The 20062-nt window shown below is 41.7% G+C and overlaps 1 protein-coding gene across 1 annotated transcript; it reads left to right on the top strand.

Annotated features, from left to right (window-relative positions):
• Positions 1-260: 260 nt before the first annotated feature.
• clip3 (CAP-GLY domain containing linker protein 3) lies at positions 261-16958 on the top strand. The gene is made up of 13 exons (XM_053321558.1): positions 261-339; positions 4614-4753; positions 9399-9492; positions 10375-10536; positions 11022-11140; positions 11842-12078; positions 13989-14124; positions 14425-14585; positions 14684-14801; positions 14980-15103; positions 15304-15371; positions 15585-15657; positions 16904-16958. Exons 1-13 carry the CDS (start codon positions 297-299, stop codon positions 16956-16958), a joined length of 1530 nt encoding a protein of 509 aa, XP_053177533.1. The 5' UTR covers positions 261-296.
• The last annotated feature ends 3104 nt before the right edge of the window (positions 16959-20062 follow it).

Raw genomic sequence — 20062 nt, 5'->3', positions numbered from 1 at the left:
AGGAGAGGCACGACCGGGAGGAGCAAGAAGAGGGCCGAGTCCAGAAGGAGGAGGAAGAGGCTCTGACCGAGGAAGAGGAGGAAGAAGAGGAAGACGACGATGAGGAATACGAGCTAGAGGGGGAGAGGGAGGGCGAGGAGAGAACAGAGGTGGAGGATGAGGAGGAGGACGAGCAGGAGGAAGAGCGAGAGGAGAGGGAGGAAGAGGAGGATACACCGGCCAGCAGGGAGGTAGAGCCGGAACCTCTGTCCGTGTCTGAGTACCACAGTCCTGTCCATGAACCGAGGCGCAGACCTATGGTGCACCCGTCCGCCCAGGCACCACTGCCCAAAGACTACGGTACATCATACCACCTTAAATACTGTCATAATACACACTGTCATAATACACACTGTTATACTACCTTTAATACTACACACTCTTATACTACATTCGGTCATACTTAACACTGTCATACTACCTTTAATATTACACACTGTCAAACTTCACCAGCCCTCACATTTATCTGCTGACCCTTTGGAGGGGCCCCACCCCTAGGTTGGGAACCACTGGACTAAACTAGCTAACTGTATATAAAGTAGTATAAACTAGCTAACCGTATATAAAGTAGTGTAAACTAGCTAACTGTATATAAAGTAGTATAAACTAGCTAACTGTATATAAAGTAGTATAAACTAGCTAACTGTATATAAAGTAGTGTAAACTATCTAACTGTATATAAAGTAGTATAAACTAGCTAACTGTATATAAAGTAGTATTAACTAGCTAACTGTATATAAAGTAGTATAAACTAGCTAACTGTATATAAAGTAGTATAAACTAGCTAATTGTATATAAAGTAGTATTAACTAGCTAACTGTATATAAAGTAGTGTAAACTAGCTAACCGTATATAAAGCAGTGTAAACTAGCTAACTGTATATAAAGTAGTATAAACTAGCTAACTGTATATAAAGTAAACTAGCTAACTGTACATAAAGTAGCGTAAACTAGCTAACTGTACATAAAGTAGCGTAAACTAGCTAACTGTATATAAAGTAGTGTAAACTAGCTAACTGTATATAAAGTAGCGTAAACTAGCTAACTGTACATAAAGTAGCGTAAACTAGCTAACTGTATATAAAGTAGCGTAAACTAGCTAACTGTATATAAAGTAGCGTAAACTAGCTAACTGTATATAAAGTAGCGTAAACTAGCTAACTGTATATAAAGTACTGTAAACTAGCTAACTGTATATAAAGTAGCGTAAACTAGCTAACTGTATATAAAGTAGTATAAACTAGCTAACTGTATATAAAGTAGCATAAACTAGCTAACTGTATATAAAGTAGTATAAACTAGCTAACTGTATATAAAGTAGCATAAACTAGCTAACTGTATATAAAGTAGCATAAACTAGCTAACTGTATATAAAGTAGTATAAACTAGCTAACTGTATATAAAGTAGCGTAAACTAGCTAACTGTATATAAAGTAGTAAACTAGCTAACTGTATATAAAGTAGAGTAAACTAGCTAACTGTATATAAAGTAGTATAAACTAGCTAACCGTATATAAAGTAGTGTAAACTAGCTAACTGTATATAAAGTAGTATAAACTAGCTAACTGTATATAAAGTAGTATAAACTAGCTAACTGTATATAAAGTAGTGTAAACTATCTAACTGTATATAAAGTAGTATAAACTAGCTAACTGTATATAAAGTAGTATTAACTAGCTAACTGTATATAAAGTAGTATAAACTAGCTAACTGTATATAAAGTAGTATAAACTAGCTAATTGTATATAAAGTAGTATTAACTAGCTAACTGTATATAAAGTAGTGTAAACTAGCTAACTGTATATAAAGCAGTGTAAACTAGCTAACTGTATATAAAGTAGTATAAACTAGCTAACTGTATATAAAGTAAACTAGCTAACTGTACATAAAGTAGCGTAAACTAGCTAACTGTACATAAAGTAGCGTAAACTAGCTAACTGTATATAAAGTAGTGTAAACTAGCTAACTGTATATAAAGTAGCGTAAACTAGCTAACTGTACATAAAGTAGCGTAAACTAGCTAACTGTATATAAAGTAGCGTAAACTAGCTAACTGTATATAAAGTAGCGTAAACTAGCTAACTGTATATAAAGTAGCGTAAACTAGCTAACTGTATATAAAGTACTGTAAACTAGCTAACTGTATATAAAGTAGCGTAAACTAGCTAACTGTATATAAAGTAGTATAAACTAGCTAACTGTATATAAAGTAGCATAAACTAGCTAACTGTATATAAAGTAGTATAAACTAGCTAACTGTATATAAAGTAGCATAAACTAGCTAACTGTATATAAAGTAGCATAAACTAGCTAACTGTATATAAAGTAGTATAAACTAGCTAACTGTATATAAAGTAGCGTAAACTAGCTAACTGTATATAAAGTAGTAAACTAGCTAACTGTATATAAAGTAGAGTAAACTAGCTAACTGTATATAAAGTAGTGTAAACTAGCTAACTGTATATAAAGTAGTATAAACTAGCTAACTGTATATAAAGTAGTATAAACTAGCTAACTGTATATAAAGTAGTATAAACTAGCTAACTGTATATAAAGTAGTAATCAGTCAGAGGGAATATTTTATGTTTAATGCTTAAAGTAGATTTTGCTGATACTTCTGAACTTTTACTTTATTGGGATTTTAAATGCAGGACTTTTAAATAAATGCAAAGACTCTGTGTCAGTGCCAAGACTTTACAGTGGTACAAAACACTCAATCTTGGACTGAGCAGGCAAAACAACAACTGGCTGAGCTGAGCTAAACAGATTGCAGAACAGATCAGAGCGAACTGAATCGGAGCGCTGGGAGTTTATTGGCTGGGTTTGTTAGACACTGAGAGCAGAGCATGGCTAATAAACATGATGCAAGGCAGGTGTGGAGGGAAAAATCAGGAGTGCAGGAACACAGAAGGGGAAACTGAAAACCAAAACCCAGAAAACACAATACTCTTAAAATCAACCCAGCGTTCATTAAACCATCCAAGATAACACATAAATATTAACTAAAGCATACAACACTAATATTGCAAGGCAGTCCTTCAAACCAACAACTCAACCAAATGAACAAAAGGAAACCAATAAAGAGAATAAAAAGACAAGCATAAGTCAATGACACGGAGCTCAAGCACAACGGTTCAATAAAATAAACCCACTTACAATCACAGACCACAGTGGACTGTTAGTGTGTACAGTCTGAATTACTGACAGTCCTGTGAAAGATCAATAGGTTTGAAAAGCACTGGATTGACTGTTTTATGGGTAACAGGCTCATTGATATTCACCAGACAAGCTCAGAGCAGGCCGACTCCATTATATTGTGTGTGTGTGTGTGTGTGTGTGTGTGTGTGTGTGTCTGTGTGTGTGTGTTTTCTTCATTTCCCAGCAGTGAATAAGCAGACCTGCAGATAGTTTTCAGTCCGGCTGTGAAACTGTCAGCTACGTTTTAGCCAATTCTTTACAAATGGGTGAAAACAACATACATCAACAGTTTTTCTTGCTTCTATGAAAACAGTACAGATTTGAAGGATAGGTATTTATCCAAATTAAAATGAATAAAACCTTAAAAACAAAGAGTAAAGTCAGCATCGTGCTCCAAAGCGTGACAGTTTGCAGTGAGATTTATGAGACTATTTTTCTGTCCATTGAAGCGAGTTGTTGACAGAAGTGAAGTTTTCTTGTCTGATTGCAGTTAATCAGTGAAATGAAATCTGCCTCAGAGCTCAGACTGCAGAGCTGGCAGGAGGAGAAACTGCAGAGCTCACAGGTCATTTCTGATTTGATGAGGGTGACAGAAACATCTTGGCATTGCCATCTTGAATCATTCCTACTCTCCAGATTTGGTTTGGCTCTTTTTATGCCCTTTTCCTTGTAAGTCATTCAGGATGTTCTTCTCCCCTCTTTTTGAATTCATCTTTAAAGTCTGTGTAAAGTAAGAATAAATATGTGTTCTGAGTTTGACATACCACAGAAAAGTGTGTTGTTAACCACCCTGCCAAATTTGAATGATTAAAAAAAAATCGCCAAATATATGAAATTAGGCTTCAAAGAAAAAAAATCAGCCTCTTTCTCTGCTCCCAAACACTGTGGGTGTGGCTGCCGAGTCCGCTGAAACCCCGCCCCCTACCAAGTGTCACCTGTCAATCAAAGTCACCACCTCTACCAGAAACATGGACGCTAGGTCTGAGAGCTTTCTGCTGCGGCTGCTAGCTCGGTGGCTAGCTCGGCGGCTAACTCGGCTGCTAGCTAAGCGGCTAGCTCAGTAGCTAACTCGGCTGCTAGCCCGGCGGCTAACTCTGCGGCTAACTCAGCTAACTGGCTAACTGTAGACTGTAGTAGTAGTAGTGTGTGCTGAATGTATTTATACCTCTACAGCAGCAGGGGCGGGTTTATGCTAATCACTAAATCCTGAACACAGAAATCTTGAAACACAGTTTGTGAAGCCTAGCTCCACAATTCAAATCTAAATGGTTGAAATGCTTTTTACACCTTTTTTAGAAATACATTTATGACCTATTTAATGTGTTTAGAAGAAAATGTCTGAATTCACTTTACATGGCCTTTAACTTTCCTCTCCAGCTTTCACCTTCTTCGACCCCAATGACCCGGCCTGTTTGGAGATCCTCATGGATCCTCGGACCACCATCCCCGAGCTGTTCGCCATCGTGCGTCAGTGGGTTCCTCAAGTGCAGCACAAGATCGACGTCATCGGCAACGAGGTGAGAAAACACATCGACATCTCGCCTCTCACAGAATCACAGAGTCACAGAGTAGAGAGACACACTATTCTTATCAGGATGTTGTGAAAGTTGGAATGAATTCATTAGTTAAATGAGAGAATATTAATAGTTTGAATAATTTATCATCCATCTGCACTGCATTCATAATTAATAAATAAGTGCGGAAAACACAATCCACTTTCCTCTCTTTGAGCAATTACTGTATGCATTTAAAAGTAGACGTGAAACTAGTCCTATCAAGTGATATCTGACACATTTACAGTCTTTCTAGCATCAGATTCCCTCTTATTGTTTCCTGTTGAGCTGTGGTGGAAGTATAGGAACAAAAAGGCAGAAAATAGAAGTAAACTATCCATCAAAAGATCATAGAAGAACAAGAAAAGCTTCAAACTGAACCTTTTAGACAAGAAAAAGGACTAAAAACTATTAATTCATCTGTAAAATGTTGCTTATTAATGTTCTGTTGATGGAAAAACCAATGATAAAACATTTAATCTGTATGTGTTTGTATCTTTATATAAAGTCATTTAAAGTAGATGATCAGCTTCTATTGAGCTTCATCAGTGTGAGTTAGTCCTATCAAGTGATATCTGACACATTTACAGTCTTTTTAGCTTCAGATTCCCTCTTAGTGTTTCCTGTTGAGCTGTGGTGGAAGTATAGTAACAAAAAGACTTTGCTACTAAAAACACTGTAACGTTGAAACATAGAAGACGGATATTTGACTCATTTGGACAAAACTGAAGCTTCATATTAAACTTTTAAATACTTTAACCCTCCTGTTGTCCTCGAGTCAAGGAAGGGAGGGAGGAGGAAGGAAGGAAAGGAGGAAGAAAGAAGGAAAGGAGGAAGGAAAGAAAGCTGGAAGGAAGGAAGGAAGGAAGGAAGGAAGGAAGGAAGGAAGGAAGGAAGGATGAATGGATGGATGGATGGATGGATGGATGGAAGGGAGGAAGAAGGAAGGGAGGGTGGAAGGGAGGAAGAAGGAAGGGAGGGTGGAAGGAAGGAAGGACGGAAGGAAGGAAAGGAGAAAATTAAAGAGGGAAGGAAAGGAGGAATGAAGGAGGGAAAGGAGGAAGAAAGAAGGATAGGAGGAAGGAAAGAAAGCTGGAAGGAAGGACAGAAGGATGGATGGATGGAAGGGAGGAAGATGGAAGGGAAAAAGAAGGAAGGGAGAAAGAGGGAAGGAAAGGAGGAATGAAGGAGGGAAAGGAGGAAGGAAAGGAAGGAAGGACAGAGGAAAGAAGGAAGGAAGGTAGCAGGGAGGAATGAAGGAGGGAAGGGAGGAAGGAAAGAAGGAAAGAAAAAACAGTCAAAACAGACAGGATCAATTTGACCCGGGAGGACGACACAAAGGTTAATTTAGTCCTCCATCACTTCCATTGTAAATATATTAGGAAGGAATCTTCTAATGATCAGTATGAACAGGAGGAATCATTACAGCAAGATAAATCAGGAAGGAAGGAAGGAAGGAAGGAAGGAAGGAAGGAAGGAAGGAAGGAAGGAAGGAAGGAATCATTACAACCTGACTGCTGCTTTAAGACCTGAAACAGTGCAACACTGAACCAGCTGAGTTAAACTGCACGTCTGCTTGAATCAGGACTCGATTGTCACGACTGTCACATTGACCCAGATTCAACCCTATGGACACACACACACACACACACACACACACACACACACACACACACACACACACACACACACACACACACACACACACACACACACACACACACACACACACACACACACACACAAGGAGATAATGAACAATGAAACCCCACTGTGTGCAGCGTGGAGCTCGTATCGGAGCTTTACAGCAGGGGTGTCAAACATGCGGCCCGTGGGCCAGAACCAGCGCGCCGAGGGGTCCAATCCGGCCCACTTTCCTTCCTGTCTTCTTTTCCTTCCTCACTTTCTTACTTTCCATCTCTCTTTCCTGTCGTCTTTTCCTTTCTTTGGTTCATCTGTCCTTCCTTCCTTCTTGTCTTATTTTCCTTTCTTCCTTCCATTTCCCTGTCGTTCCTTCCTTCCATCTTTCTTTGCTTCCTTCTTTCCTGTCTTCCATCTGTCCTTCCTCCCTGTCTTCCATCTGTCCTTCCTCCCTTTCTACCTTCCTCCCTCCCTGTCTTCCATCTGTCCTTCCTCCCTTTCTACCTTCCTTCCTCCCTCCCTTTCTTCCATCTGTCCTTCCTCCCTTTCTACCTTCCTTCCTCCCTCCCTTTCTTCCATCTGTCCTTCCTCTCTTTCTACCTTCCTTCCTCCCTCCCTTTCTTCCATCTGTCCTTCCTCCCTTTCTACCTTCCTTCCTCCTTCACTTTCTTCCTGTCTTCTTTTCCTTTCTTTGGTTCATCTGTCCTTCCTTCCTTCCATCTTTCTTTCCTTCCTTCCTCCCTTTCTTCCTTTTGTCCTTCTTCCCTTTCTACCTTCCTTCCTCCCTCCCTTTCTTCCATCTGTCCTTCCAGTCTTCTTTTCCTTTGTTCATTTCTTCTTTCCTTTCTTCGCTCTTTCCTTCCGTCCCTCCTTCCTTCCTTCCTTCCTTCCTTCCTTCCTTCCTCCCTTCCTTCCTTCCTGCCTTCTTTCCTTCCCTCCATCTTTTTAATGATCCGGCCCACATGAGATCACATTGGGCTGTATGTGACCCTTGAATGAAAATGAGTTTGACTCCCCTGCTTTACAGCATCCACTCATAATTAGTCTCTATTACAAAAACTTCTCAATCTATTTTCCATTATTTAATACTTCATCACTCATTTATAAGAAGGTAATTAATCTTTAACGAAGGTTTTAGAGCACAAACATTCATCATCACACTTTAGTTTGGTTCAGTAGTTACATAAAACAGCCAGAATGCAAAGAATGCTGCAACATTTACGATTGGTGAGGTTTCAATAAATAGAAGTCAAATTTCAGACATTGCATCGGCTCTATACTTCCCTGCAGACACACACACACACACACACACACACACACACACACACACACACACACACACACACACACACACACACACATCGTGATAATGACCCAGATAAAATGGCTGCATGGACTAGAAAAGAGACAGAGCAGAGCAGAGAAAGAGAGAGAGATAGTGGTGCAGAGGGAGAGAGAGAGAGAGAGAGAGAGAGAGAGAGAGAGAGAGAGAGAGAGAAATGGAAAGTCAGTGAGACTCTATCATGACTCAGCAGGAGGCTGACTCAGCCTGGAGGAATATAAAACAAGGAGCGGACAGTGACATGACTCAGAAACGAGGAATCGAAACAACTAAGTCTGAGCAGGAGAAACGCTGACATCTCACTTTGTTCTGTCGTGTTTTCATCATCATTATTTTATCCTGCTGTAGAATATAAAACTGAAGAGACACTAGCACGCCTATTCCAGTATATCTAACATTGTTGTTTAGTCAATATTTCAGTTTTTAGCTGCTTAATTAAGGTTTTCAGAGAGAGGGGGGAAACATTACTGTGTCAGAGATATCTGTATTGTCTGACAGCTGTGATACCTCCCACTACTGAAGATCAACGGCAGTATCAAAATGTGTGAAAAAACACTTAATTTGAATGTCACCTTTCATAACAGGGTAATATAATTCAAAGTGCCTCACAGGGGACTGACAAGGTGAGACGGTAAAACTATTTTAGAATAATGCACACAACATTATAACATAACATTAAGTATGAAAATGTAGTAATACTGGGAATAAAGTAGATGCTGGTATAAGTTAATTTAGAGACTAAATGTTCAAATGAAGGTTGTTTCCTGTTTAAATGAAAGATAACACAAAGTAAAACCTGCTGATAACAGAAAATACAATGAATAAGACAGAGCTGATGATGAGCTGATGATGAGCTGATGATGTTCACGATGAACAAACAATGACTTCTTCCACACACATTTTTAGAAGGGAGCCTGTGTTTAATTAACCCTCCTGTTGTCCTTGAGTCAAGGAAGGAAGGAAGACAGGAAGGAAGGAAGGATGGAAGGGAGGAATAAAGAAGGAAAGGAGGAGTCAAGGAGGGAAGGAAAGATGGTAGGATGGAAGGAAAGAAGGAAGGAAGGAAGGAAAGAAGAAAGGAGGAAAGGAGGAATGAAGGAGGGAAGGAAAGATGGTAGGAAGGAAGGATGGCTGGATGGAAGGGAGGAAGAAGGAAGGAAATAATGAAGGAAGGGTGTAAGGGAGGAAGAAAGAGGGGAAGGAAGGAAAGGAGGGAGGAAGAAAGGAAGGAAGGATGGAAGGATGAAAGGAAGGAAACAAGGAAAGCTGGAAAGATGGAAGGAAGGAAGAAAGGGGGGGGGGACAGAGGAAAGAAGGAAGGAAGGAAGAAGGAAGGAAGTATGGAAGGAAGGAGGAAAGAAGGGAGGAAAGAAGGAACAGTCAAAACAGACGAGGGGTCAATTTGACCTGAGAGGACGACATGACTGCTGCTACAATGAGTCGGCTGTTTTCTTGATTCACTAGTATTATATAGTACTGCTCATCAAAGGAAAATACTTTACTGATTCATCCGGATGAAGGGATGACAGGATGAAGGGATGAAGGGATAACAGGATGAAGGGATGAGCATCAGCAGGCAGGTTGGGACTAAACCACAAACACTAACAATAACTCTCTCTGTCTCAGATCCTGAAGCGAGGTTGCCATGTCAACGACCGTGACGGCTTGACCGACATGACGCTGCTTCACTACAGCTGCAAGGCCGGAGCGCACGGAGTCGGTGAGACACTTCCTGTAATACCACTCAGTACCACTACCAGTACCACTACCAGTACCAGTACCACTACCAGTACCACTACCAGTACCACTACCAGTACCAGTCCGTCTGACAGGAACAAGCTCGCAGAGTTTAAAAGGAGCTCATCAGTTAAATGATTCTGAAGCTTTTGGGTTATTTGGTGTTTTACTTCCTGTCAGCACAACCAATGATTGAGCTTGCTTCCTTCCTTCCCTCCTTCCTTTCCTCCCTTTCTTCCTTCCTCCCTCCTTTTCTTCCTCCTTCCTCCCTTTCAAACTTCCATCTTCCTCCCTTCCATCATTCATTCCTCTTCCTTCCTTCCTTCTTTCCTTTCCTTCCTTCCTTCCTTCCCTCCTGTCCTCCCTTCCTTCTTCCTTCCTTCCATCCTTCCCTCTTCCTTGATTCCTTCCTTCTTTCCTTTCCTCCCTTCTTTCCTTTCCTCTCTTCCTTCCTCCCTCCTTTTCTTCCTTCTTCCTTCCTTCCTTCCTTCATTCCCTCTTCCTCCCTTCCTTTCTTTCCTCTGTCCTTCTTTCTTCCCTTCCTCCCTTCCTCTTTTCCTTTCTTCCTCCCTTCCTTCCTCCCTTCCATCCTCCCTTCTGTCCTTCCCTCTTCCTTGCTTCCTTCCTTCCTTCCTCCCTCCTCCTTCCATCCTTCCTTCTTCCTCTCTTCCATCCTAACTCTTCCTTTCTTCCTTCCTGCCTTCCTTCCTCCCTCCTTTTCTTCCTTCTTCCTTCCTTTCCTTCCTTCCTTCCTTGACTTGAGGACAACAGGAGAGTTAAGGCTTTCCTGCTGCTGTAAAGTGTTTCATAGTTTAAACTGTGTGTGTGTGTGTGTGTGTGTGTGTGTGTGTGTGTGTGTGTGCAGGTGACCCAGCGGCGGCGTTGCGTCTCAGCAGTCAGCTGATCTGTCTGGGAGCCGACGTGAGTCTGAGGAGCCGCTGGACCAACATGAACGCTCTGCACTACGCTGCTTACTTCGACGTCCCAGAACTGATCCGAGTCCTGCTTAAAGCCAGTAAACCCAGAGGTACACACACACACACACACACACACACACACACACACACACACACACACACACACACACACACACACACACACACACACACACACACACACACACATATATATACACACACTCTTGTTGGCTTTTGTGGGCATGTAAAAGGAAAGAAAGCAAATCATAAACTACTTCTTCTTCTTCTACCTCTTCTTCCTTCTCCTCCTCCTCCTCCTCTTCTTCCTCCTCCTCTTTCGTCTCCTTCTTCTCCTTCTCCTTCTCCTTCTTCTCCTTCTTCTTCTTCTTCTTCTCCTCTTTCTTCTTCTCCTTCTCCTTCTTCTTCTTCTCCTTCTCCTTCTTCTTCTTCTCCTTCTTCTTCTTCTCCTTCTTCTTCTTCTTCTTCTTCTTCTTCTTCTTCTTCTTCTTCTTCTTCTTCTTCTTCTTCTTCTTCTTCTTCTTCATCTTCTTCTTCTTCTCCTCCTCCTCCTCCTCCTCCTCCTCCTCCTCCTCAGTGTTGAACTCCACATGCAGTGATTTCCACTATGGTACAGCTCTCCACATCGCTGCCTCCAACCTTTGTCTGGGTGCAGTTAAATGTCTGCTGGAGCACGGAGCCAACCCAACTGTCCGGGTAACGACTTTTCTTCTTCTCTTAACTTTCTTTTTCATTTTCATTTTGAGACAGCAAAATAAATACTCAATAATTAATATGTCAAAAATAACAAAAACAAAGTACTATTCTGTGTCTTATGCATCATTTGTCGTCATATTTGCATCAACTTGACATCGGAATCGGACTGGGCGGACTCAAGTTTTTTTTAACAAGACTGGTCAAAACCACCGCTGATAGGCTTTTTGTCCATGCCTTCCCTCCTTTCCTTCCTTCTTCCTTCCCTCCTTCTTTCCTTCCTCCCTCCCTCCCTCCCTCCCTCTCTTCCTTTCTTGCCTTCCCTCCTTCCTTCCTTCCTCCCTCCTTTCCTCCTTCCTTCCTTCCTTCCATCCTTCCCTCTTCCTCCCTTCCTTCCTTGACTTGACTTGCTGCTGTAAAGTGTTTCTTAATTACATTTTAACTGTGTGTGTACCTCCGAATGTCTTGGTCTCGGTTGGTTGTGGTCTTGACTACAACACTAGATTGATTACTTGACTTTACTAAAGAAAAGATGTCATTCTTCTTCTTCTTTCCCTCTTCCCTATTGTTCTCTCTCTCTCTCTCTCTCTCTCTCTCTCTCTCTCTCTCTCTCTCTCTCTCTCTCTCTCTCTCTCTCTCTCTCTCCTCTCTCTCTCTCTCCGTCTCTCCTCTCTCTCTCTCCTCATCTCTCTCTCTCTCTGCAGAACGATAAGGGCCAGGTTCCAGGGGAGGTAGTTCCCGACCCGATGGACATGAGCCTGGACAAAGCCGAAGCCGCCATGGTGGCTAAAGAGCTGAAGAAGCTGCTGCTGGACGCCGTTCCTCTGAGCTGTAACCTTCCCAGAGCCACGCTGCCAAACTACGACAACATCCCCGGAAACCTGATGCTGTCCTCGCTGGGGCTGAAGCTGGGAGAGCGAGTGATGCTGGACGACATGAAGGTCAGAATCATCCGTTCAGTCCATAATGTCTCATACAGACTGTAAAAGAAAGGTCTTAACCCTCCTGTTGTCCTCGTGTCAAGGGAAGAAGGGAGGGAGGGAGGGAGGGAGGAAGGAAGGAAGGGAGGAAGAAGGAAGGAAGGAAGGGACAAGGGAGGGAGGGAGGGAGGAAGGAAAGGAAAGGAAAGGAAAGGAAAGAAAAGAAAAGAAAAGAAGGAAGCGAGGTAGGAGAGTAAGGACAGAGGAAAGAAGGAAGTAAGGTAGGGGGCAGGAAAAAGAAGGAGGAAGGAAGGAAGGAAGGAAAGAAAGAAAGAGAGAAGGAAGGAGGGAGGGAGGGAGGAAGGACAGACGTAAGGAAGGAAGGAAGGAAGGCAGGAAGGGACATCAGGCTTCGGTTACACGCAGAATACTTAGTTAGTAAATCAGTTCATTGTCATTTGTCTTCTTCTGCTGGTTTGATTTATTGAACATCACTAGACTTACACTTTACTTTCAAAGCTTATCATACTTGAAACAAACTATTTTTTATTGTATCCGAAGTCAAAGTGTTAACAGCCCTGATCTCTCTCCAACAAACTGTGTCTTTGTAGTCTTAACACTGTGATTGATAGATAGATAGATAGATAATCATATATTTGATTAACAAAGTGCTTTTCAAGTTACAGTCTCTGCTCAAAGATTTTTACTGTGTTGTAATTGATTGTTTGAAAGTGACAGAAGTAGATGTTTGGGAGTGGGCTTGAGAGAAAAGTTCAAACCCCTATCTTTACCCCGTTCTTGTGCACAACTGGACAATCTCTGAATAAAATGAGTGTGATTGTCAGGAAAGTTCATGGTGAAGGGGGGGATTCAGATGCTCGATATTTGATGGTCCGATGAGCATTTGACGCTACTCTTCGATTAAACATCAACCTGAATCATGCAAATGCAAAAACACAAAACTGTCAGATGTTCTTCTGTCAAAGGAAACCATTAAAGGAAGCAGCTAAATCCATTTTCACATTAATCATGAATGCTAGTGGCTTCAGTCTTTGTTCTGTTTTCACATCAAACCACCTCGAAGTATAAACTGAGACTTACTGTGAAGGACATTTTAGACCCTGAGAAAACATCTACATTAAAAAACAGGAGCACTCTGGTTTCAGTTTGTTCCTGTGAAAATCTGTGTCACCATTAAAATGCCAAAAACAGGTAAATCTAAATCCTAATGGGCCATGTGCAGAGAACCAAGGAGCAAGTCAGCCACAGAAAACCAGCGAAGAAGTAGAGTCTACTTTTCTGATATGGCAGCATTTTCTAGAAAGCTCTCGAGGCCGTTTTGGAAAAGCTCCATATTTGAGGCCATTTTATTCTAGATGGAGGACCAAAATGGCTGCGAGTCCTTTCCACTTCCAGGTTTGATGATAAACCAACACATTCTGCTTCCAACACAACTAAAAAGCTGTTGAAGTGTCACTATCAGCATGACTTCCCACTAAAGTTAAAAGTAAAACCATTGTGAGCTTTTACATGTATTTGCTGTATAAGCTCTGAATAGAGTGTTTTTCCCGCCGTGTAGCTCCAGAGAGGCGGGAGCAGAGACGACAGCCCGCCTGCAAACCTCAGACAGGTTGGTGGGAAGCGGCCGTCTCCAGGAACGTAGATTAACTGAACTGACTCACCAACACTGACAACATGTTGTTACTTCCTGTCAAATGGCAAATTAAAGTCTGTTCCCTCTCACTCCATCTGTAGCGTTGATGTACTGTTTGTTACATTTCCTCCTTTCCTTTCCCTTCCCGACACTCAGACTATCTGTCTCCATGCAACCTAACCAGCTAATGGAGCTCTAAAGGCATGTTTTAAGGGTGGGAGACTTTGCACCTGTAACTTGAGATACATCTCTCTCTCTCTCTCCGTCTCTTCTTCAGAGCGGCACTCTGAGGTTCTGCGGTACGACGGAGTTCGCCAGCGGTCAGTGGGTCGGTGTTGAGCTCGACGAGCCGGAGGGGAAGAACGATGGAAGTGTGGGAGGCGTCCGCTACTTCATCTGCCCTCCGAAACTAGGTAACAGCAGCTGCCATGGTGCCTTTGAGCAAGTCAATGAGCACCTGCGTAGGCAAAGCTGGAGAGAGCAAAGTGGTGGCTTCATTACTTGTTTTGTTTACTTTAAGTCTCCCTTCTTTACATTTATAAGCATATATGAACAGTTAAATTCGCCAGCAATATGTCGCCAACAACAAACACCAATGTCCTCATAAGTTGGTGAAGACCAAACCAGAGCTAAAAGGAGACTGAATATCGGAGCTTGTTCTGGAATCATTCAGTCTTTGAGGTTTCAGTGTTTTTGTTTCTGTGTGTTTTCAGGGATTTTCGCTCCAGTGTCAAAGATTTCCAAGGCCGTGGATCAGGCGCTCTCATCTGTCACCTCCACCCCCCGAACGCCTCGCATGGACCTCGCCTCCCGCCTCGCTGGAAAGACCAAGAAGGAGAAAGAGAAGAAGGAGAAGGAGAAAGAGAAAGGTAAGGTGGCTCTGATATTCAGGAGGAACATAAGGAAGGAAGACATGAGAGTAAACCTGGTTGTGAGTGTGTTTGCTGTGTGTTCTCAGCTCAGAGGAAGAAGTCGTCAGTCGCCAGTCTGGATCCGGAGGGACTGAACGTGGAAGTCGGTGATCAGGTTCTGGTGGCCGGACAGAAACACGGCATCGTCCGCTTCTACGGCAAGACCGACTTTGCTCCAGGTCTGTCTGCCGGTCCTCAGTGGACTCTTTACATTATATACACAAATGTTAAATATTAAATAATGAAGAAAAAACCCTCCTGAACAAAATCTTAAAGGTCTGACTTCAGATGTAACCTCCTTTTCTAATCATCAACATCTTGAAATAATAAAAGTCTGACCTGCTTGTGTCCCTTCAGGTTACTGGTTTGGTATCGAGTTGGATCAGCCGACAGGGAAACATGACGGTTCAGTGTTTGGAGTCCGCTACTTCAGCTGCCTCCCAAAATATGGAGTGTTTGCTCCTCCTTCACGCGTCCAGAGGTGAGGATGGATTTTTATTCACAGCTGATTGTTATTTTAGTTTAGTAATAAAGATTTTTGATGCATGAAAGGCATGAAAGTCATAGTTTGAGGATGTTTTAAATGCTTGACGACTATAATTAAAGCATGTGTTTTATATTACAATAAACCAGGATAACTTCTGTCTTTTATATTCACTCTTCTCTTTTTTTTTGTACCAGAATCGGAGGTCCTAAAGAAGGCTCACAGAATGACAACTCCATGGTGAAGAAAGTGCATCAGGTCACCAGTAAGTGTCATCGTAGCACTCTTGCAGCAATTCAGTTCATTTCTTGATCAACTAGTTTAATTCTGCAATGGACAATTATACTACAGTGGTGATAATACACATAAATGTATATAGATCTAGAGCGTACTCACCTTTTATATTCACTCTAAATCAGTAGCAATGCCTTTCCTTTATTAATATCACTAACATATTGTGTTTGTTTGCTTCCTGCAGTGTCACAGCCCAAGCGTAACTTCAACACAATGCGTTCTCCTAAAGACCTGACCTCCGAGAGCTCCATATCCAGGTGAGAACATTAAGCTCCAAACTTCTGTCTTTAAAATATCTGAAACTATTAAATTAAATTAGTTTGAGTTTATGCTGCATTTACATCATGTGGGATTGATGGTTTTATGACAGCAGAGTTGTTGAGGATTAAAAAAAGGCCCATTTATGCTCAACGTTAAATACGGACGGCCCCTTCTGTAGGATACGGACCAAACGGAGCAGTACCACCAGAAACCATGGGGGGGCAGTGTTGCTGTCACTACTCGACCCCACTTTCCTTCCTTTTTTTCATTCCTCCCTTGCTTCCATCTGTCATTCCTTTCTTCCTTCTGTCCTTCTTCCCTTCCTCTCTTCTTTTCCTTCCTTCCTTCCTTCCTTCCTTCCTTCCTTCCTTCCTTCCTTCCTTCTGTCCTCCCTTCATTTCTTCCTTCCATTCTTCCTTCCGTCAGGTGTTCTCTTCCTTTCTCCCTTCATTCCTTCTGTCCTTGCTCCCTTCCTTCCATCTGTCCTCCCTTTCTTCCTTCTGTCCTTCATCCCTTCCTCTCTTCTTTTCCTTCCTACTTTCCTTTCTTCCTTCTGTCCTCCCTTCATTTCTTCCTTCCTTCCATCCTTCCTTCCTTCAGGTCTTTTGTCCTTGCTCCCTTTCTTTCTTTCTTTCTTCCATCTTTCCTTCCTCCCTTTCATCCGTCCCTCCTTCCTTCTGTCCTTCTTCCCTTCCTCTCTTCTTTTCCTTCCTTCCGTCCTTCCTTTCATCATGTTAATGAGTTTGACTCCTCTGTATTATCAATATCTCCTCCACAGTCGCCATGTTTGTTTTTGAGTTTGTTGTTGTCATGAACTTTTGACTCTGTGCTGCCCCCTGGTGGATGTATTGACTCAGTGCTGCCCCCTGGTGGATGTATTGACTCTGCGCTGCCCCCTGGTGGATATATTGGTTAACATCCATGCCAACGTAAAGGACGCATGGAAGTGTGTGAATAGTGACGGTGACATCATTTGAAAGGGACGGATACATTTCCGTACGTACTTTGAGCATAAATGGGCCTTTACTCAAACCTTATATAAAGGCAAAATTCCCCTTTATTTCACAAATATAACATCTTATAAGTTTCTAATGTGTCAAATGAGAGCAAAATTAATTTACCAGGCAGTGTCTTAAACTTCTGTACCTTCTCCTCTCGCTCTTCCTTCCTTTTCCCTTTCCACACTTCCTCCTCATCTTCACCTGTATCCTTCCTCTTCCTCTTCCTCTTCCTCTCCTCCAGGTTGCTGTTCTGCTGTTGGTTTCCGTGGATGCTGCGTGCTGAGATGCAGTCTTAACCTTCCTCTTCCTACTCTACTCTTCTCCCCCCCCAAACCGCAGCCGCTCTTCTTTCTCGCCATCTTTTATTTCTGCTCAACTCATCCTCTGAATCTCCTCAGATTATCGCTGTTGTCGGTCAAACTTCTGGTAGTTAAAAATCCTCCGCCCCTCTTCTCTCTCGTACGCTCAGCCCAAATCCTTGTAATTTAGCCGTTCTATAGCAACATCTATAGTGCCTTGTATCTGATCAAAATGTCCTTCATTCCTTTAATGAACCTGAGAATCCAGCTCTGCTAAAGCAATTCCCCCAAAAATCTCCTCTTTACCCTTTTACATGTCTCATCATTTCGTCCCAGCTTGGTATTTGTCCATGTTAGGGTTAGAAAAAAACTGCTGTTTATTCACTCTGAGGATAACAAACACCACATAGCATTAGCTTGTGCTGCTACATCTTTTGTTTTTTGCTGCTACTAGATTTGGGTCTCACCAAATTCTGAAATTAGTGCCAGACAGATTTGCCATAAAACCTCCGCATCAGTCAAGTTTGGCAAAGTCGGCTGATTAATGTGTAAATAACGTTGATGGTTTTTAGTTACTGGTCTTTCAGATTTGTTTAAATTCGGATACATACTCTGTGTAAGTACCTCAACACACAAACACACACACACACACACACAATGGCACAATTGTAAGCTCTTCTGAGTCCTGCAGGGGCGATGATGTCGTCTGCTTGCCATGACAGTTAGGCTGCGTTCACACTGCAAGCCAAAATCAGATTTTCAGCCCATCCAGATTGGAACCAGATGGCTCTGTCTGAACAGTCATAAATCACATGAGATCCGATTTTTGCACACCAGATGTAAACCATCTTTGGAAGGAAGTTTCAGATCTCATTTGGACAGATATGTCTGAGTCTGAACAGCTTCAAACACTCATATCTGATTTGACTGTCCGTGACGTCTCTCTACATCTCTACGCTACGTCACTCAATGTGACACCAGACCCGCTTATTCCAGTTGTTGTTGCTAGGTGATATCACTGGAGGATGTAAACCTCAGTCCATGGACAGAGGACCAAACCAAACTCTTAATCTTTGGGGAGATGGCTCCGTTCAAGTGAAGCTCGATGGTTTGTTGTTGCTGTCGCTGTCACAATTATATGACATCACAAAATACACGCTAGATGACACCTCTGCTCTGACAAAGTTGCCACAGCAACCTGTCAGATTGGTCATTAATGTGGCCCAGTCTGAACAGAGCCAAATCCCATTTGGACACTTGCTAAAAACAGTGTGGACAGTCAGGCCTAAACATCGGATTAGAATCAGATTTGCCTGCAGTCTGAACGCAGCCTTACAGCTATTTCAGATTTTTCTTGTTGCCTTGTTGAATCTGCATCTCTTGCTCTCGTAACATAATTCAGCGTCGCCTCAACGTGTTCATGTACTTACACAGAATGATGTATGTATGATTGACTTGAATCACACTGTAGAGTCGGACCCAGATTTGGCTGCTGCTGCCTCATTGATCAACTGAGACCAAGAACTTCATTTAACTTGAGCTGTTGTGTTGTGTTGTTTTTTTTTTTACATTTTTCTCTTGTGTCGAGACTTTCTCTCCATCGTGCGTATGCCACATGCACAGGTGGTGAAACTCTTTATTACGACCACACACACACACACACATGCATATGGCCTTTCTGACTAACTGGAGGGATAGTCTACACAAGTAACCAAGTCAGTGCTACAGATCTACTTTCAACCCTAAAATACTTCTTTTAACTGTGCGTGAAGAACATTATCACCTGCATGCTTTTAATCTCAGATGTCAAACTGAAAACAGGGTTACTCATTTAGTATCTACTGACTTTGTTGTTGTATTTTATCATGCTGTTACAGTCAATTATATTTTTTTATCTTACCGATGTGTAATATCACTGGGGTCGGGGTGTAACATGACAAAATGGTTCTTGGTCTCTACGAAATATATATATTAGACAAATGTAAGAAATGTTGCTCTGTAGTTAATACGGACGCTAACATTTTATTTAGTCAAATTTGAAGACTTAAAGTTGCATTACGTCCTTTCACGACAAATGTGAACACATAGTAAACAGCTGTATTTGTCTTTTTCCTCAAACATCAAAAAAAGAGAAAAAGATTTAATTTAGTCGTAAATAGAAGAGCTAGTTAGATCTCATCTCAGCTTGGAATAAATAAAATGTCATTATTAATCAGTGTATTGCCAAATACAAACATTATTCCATGTAGTTAGAGTTAAAACACAGTATGTTATAGAAATCTTATTAAGAGCTAAAATTGTAATCAATCAACCAAAATTGCTAACAGACCCAAAATGATGACTTCCTTTGATATGTTTTTAAAATCAAAAAAATGTTCAAATGAAAGTGTTTTCAGCCCCAAAACATGTGATATTAATGTTTTTTGTTGCTTCTGTCACACTTATGCCTGAATATAAGCTTCATTTAAACTTAATGTCAGCAATGAATCAGTTTAGAGTTGAATATTATCCAGCTCTGTGTCCCTTCATCCAACATTAGTCTCGTTTATCATAGACATTTAAACCCTGGAGAAGCTCAACATAGAGTCATATTTGTAAAAGTTTCCCTCCCTCTTTCTCCTCCCCTCTTCTCTTCTCTCGTCCCTCTTTCTCCATTTAAATAACTTTGGTACCTTTTGTGAATGTGAGCATCCGTGAAAAAGACAAAACACAAGTTATTCTAAACTTACGTGTGTGCTTTAATGTTAGAATCTCTCTCTCTCTATCTCTCTCGAGTATGTGCATAACTGAAAACAGCAATATGTTAACAGTGTACCGATCTCTGTGTGGAAATGGTTCCTGTGTTAATGTCTCTTTACACTCTGTAAGCACACAGAGAGATGAACACACTCACACTCTGATAGCCGAGGCTGCTGAAGACGAGACGCACGAAACTACCAACAAATGTTCAGACTGAGAAAAGAAATCAGTCTGGAGGTAAAAAGACTTCTAGATTAGACTTCCAGGATATGAAGTGACATTTTCCACGCATTAAAAAAAACAGTACATAAACTAGGGCTGGGCCGATATGCTTTTGTGCCGATTCGATTCTCTAATGATTT

This window comes from Scomber japonicus, chromosome 6 (genome assembly GCF_027409825.1).
Source record: "Scomber japonicus isolate fScoJap1 chromosome 6, fScoJap1.pri, whole genome shotgun sequence".
NCBI lineage: Eukaryota > Metazoa > Chordata > Actinopteri > Scombriformes > Scombridae > Scomber > Scomber japonicus.
This window is presented reverse-complemented; position numbering and strand designations above follow the sequence as displayed.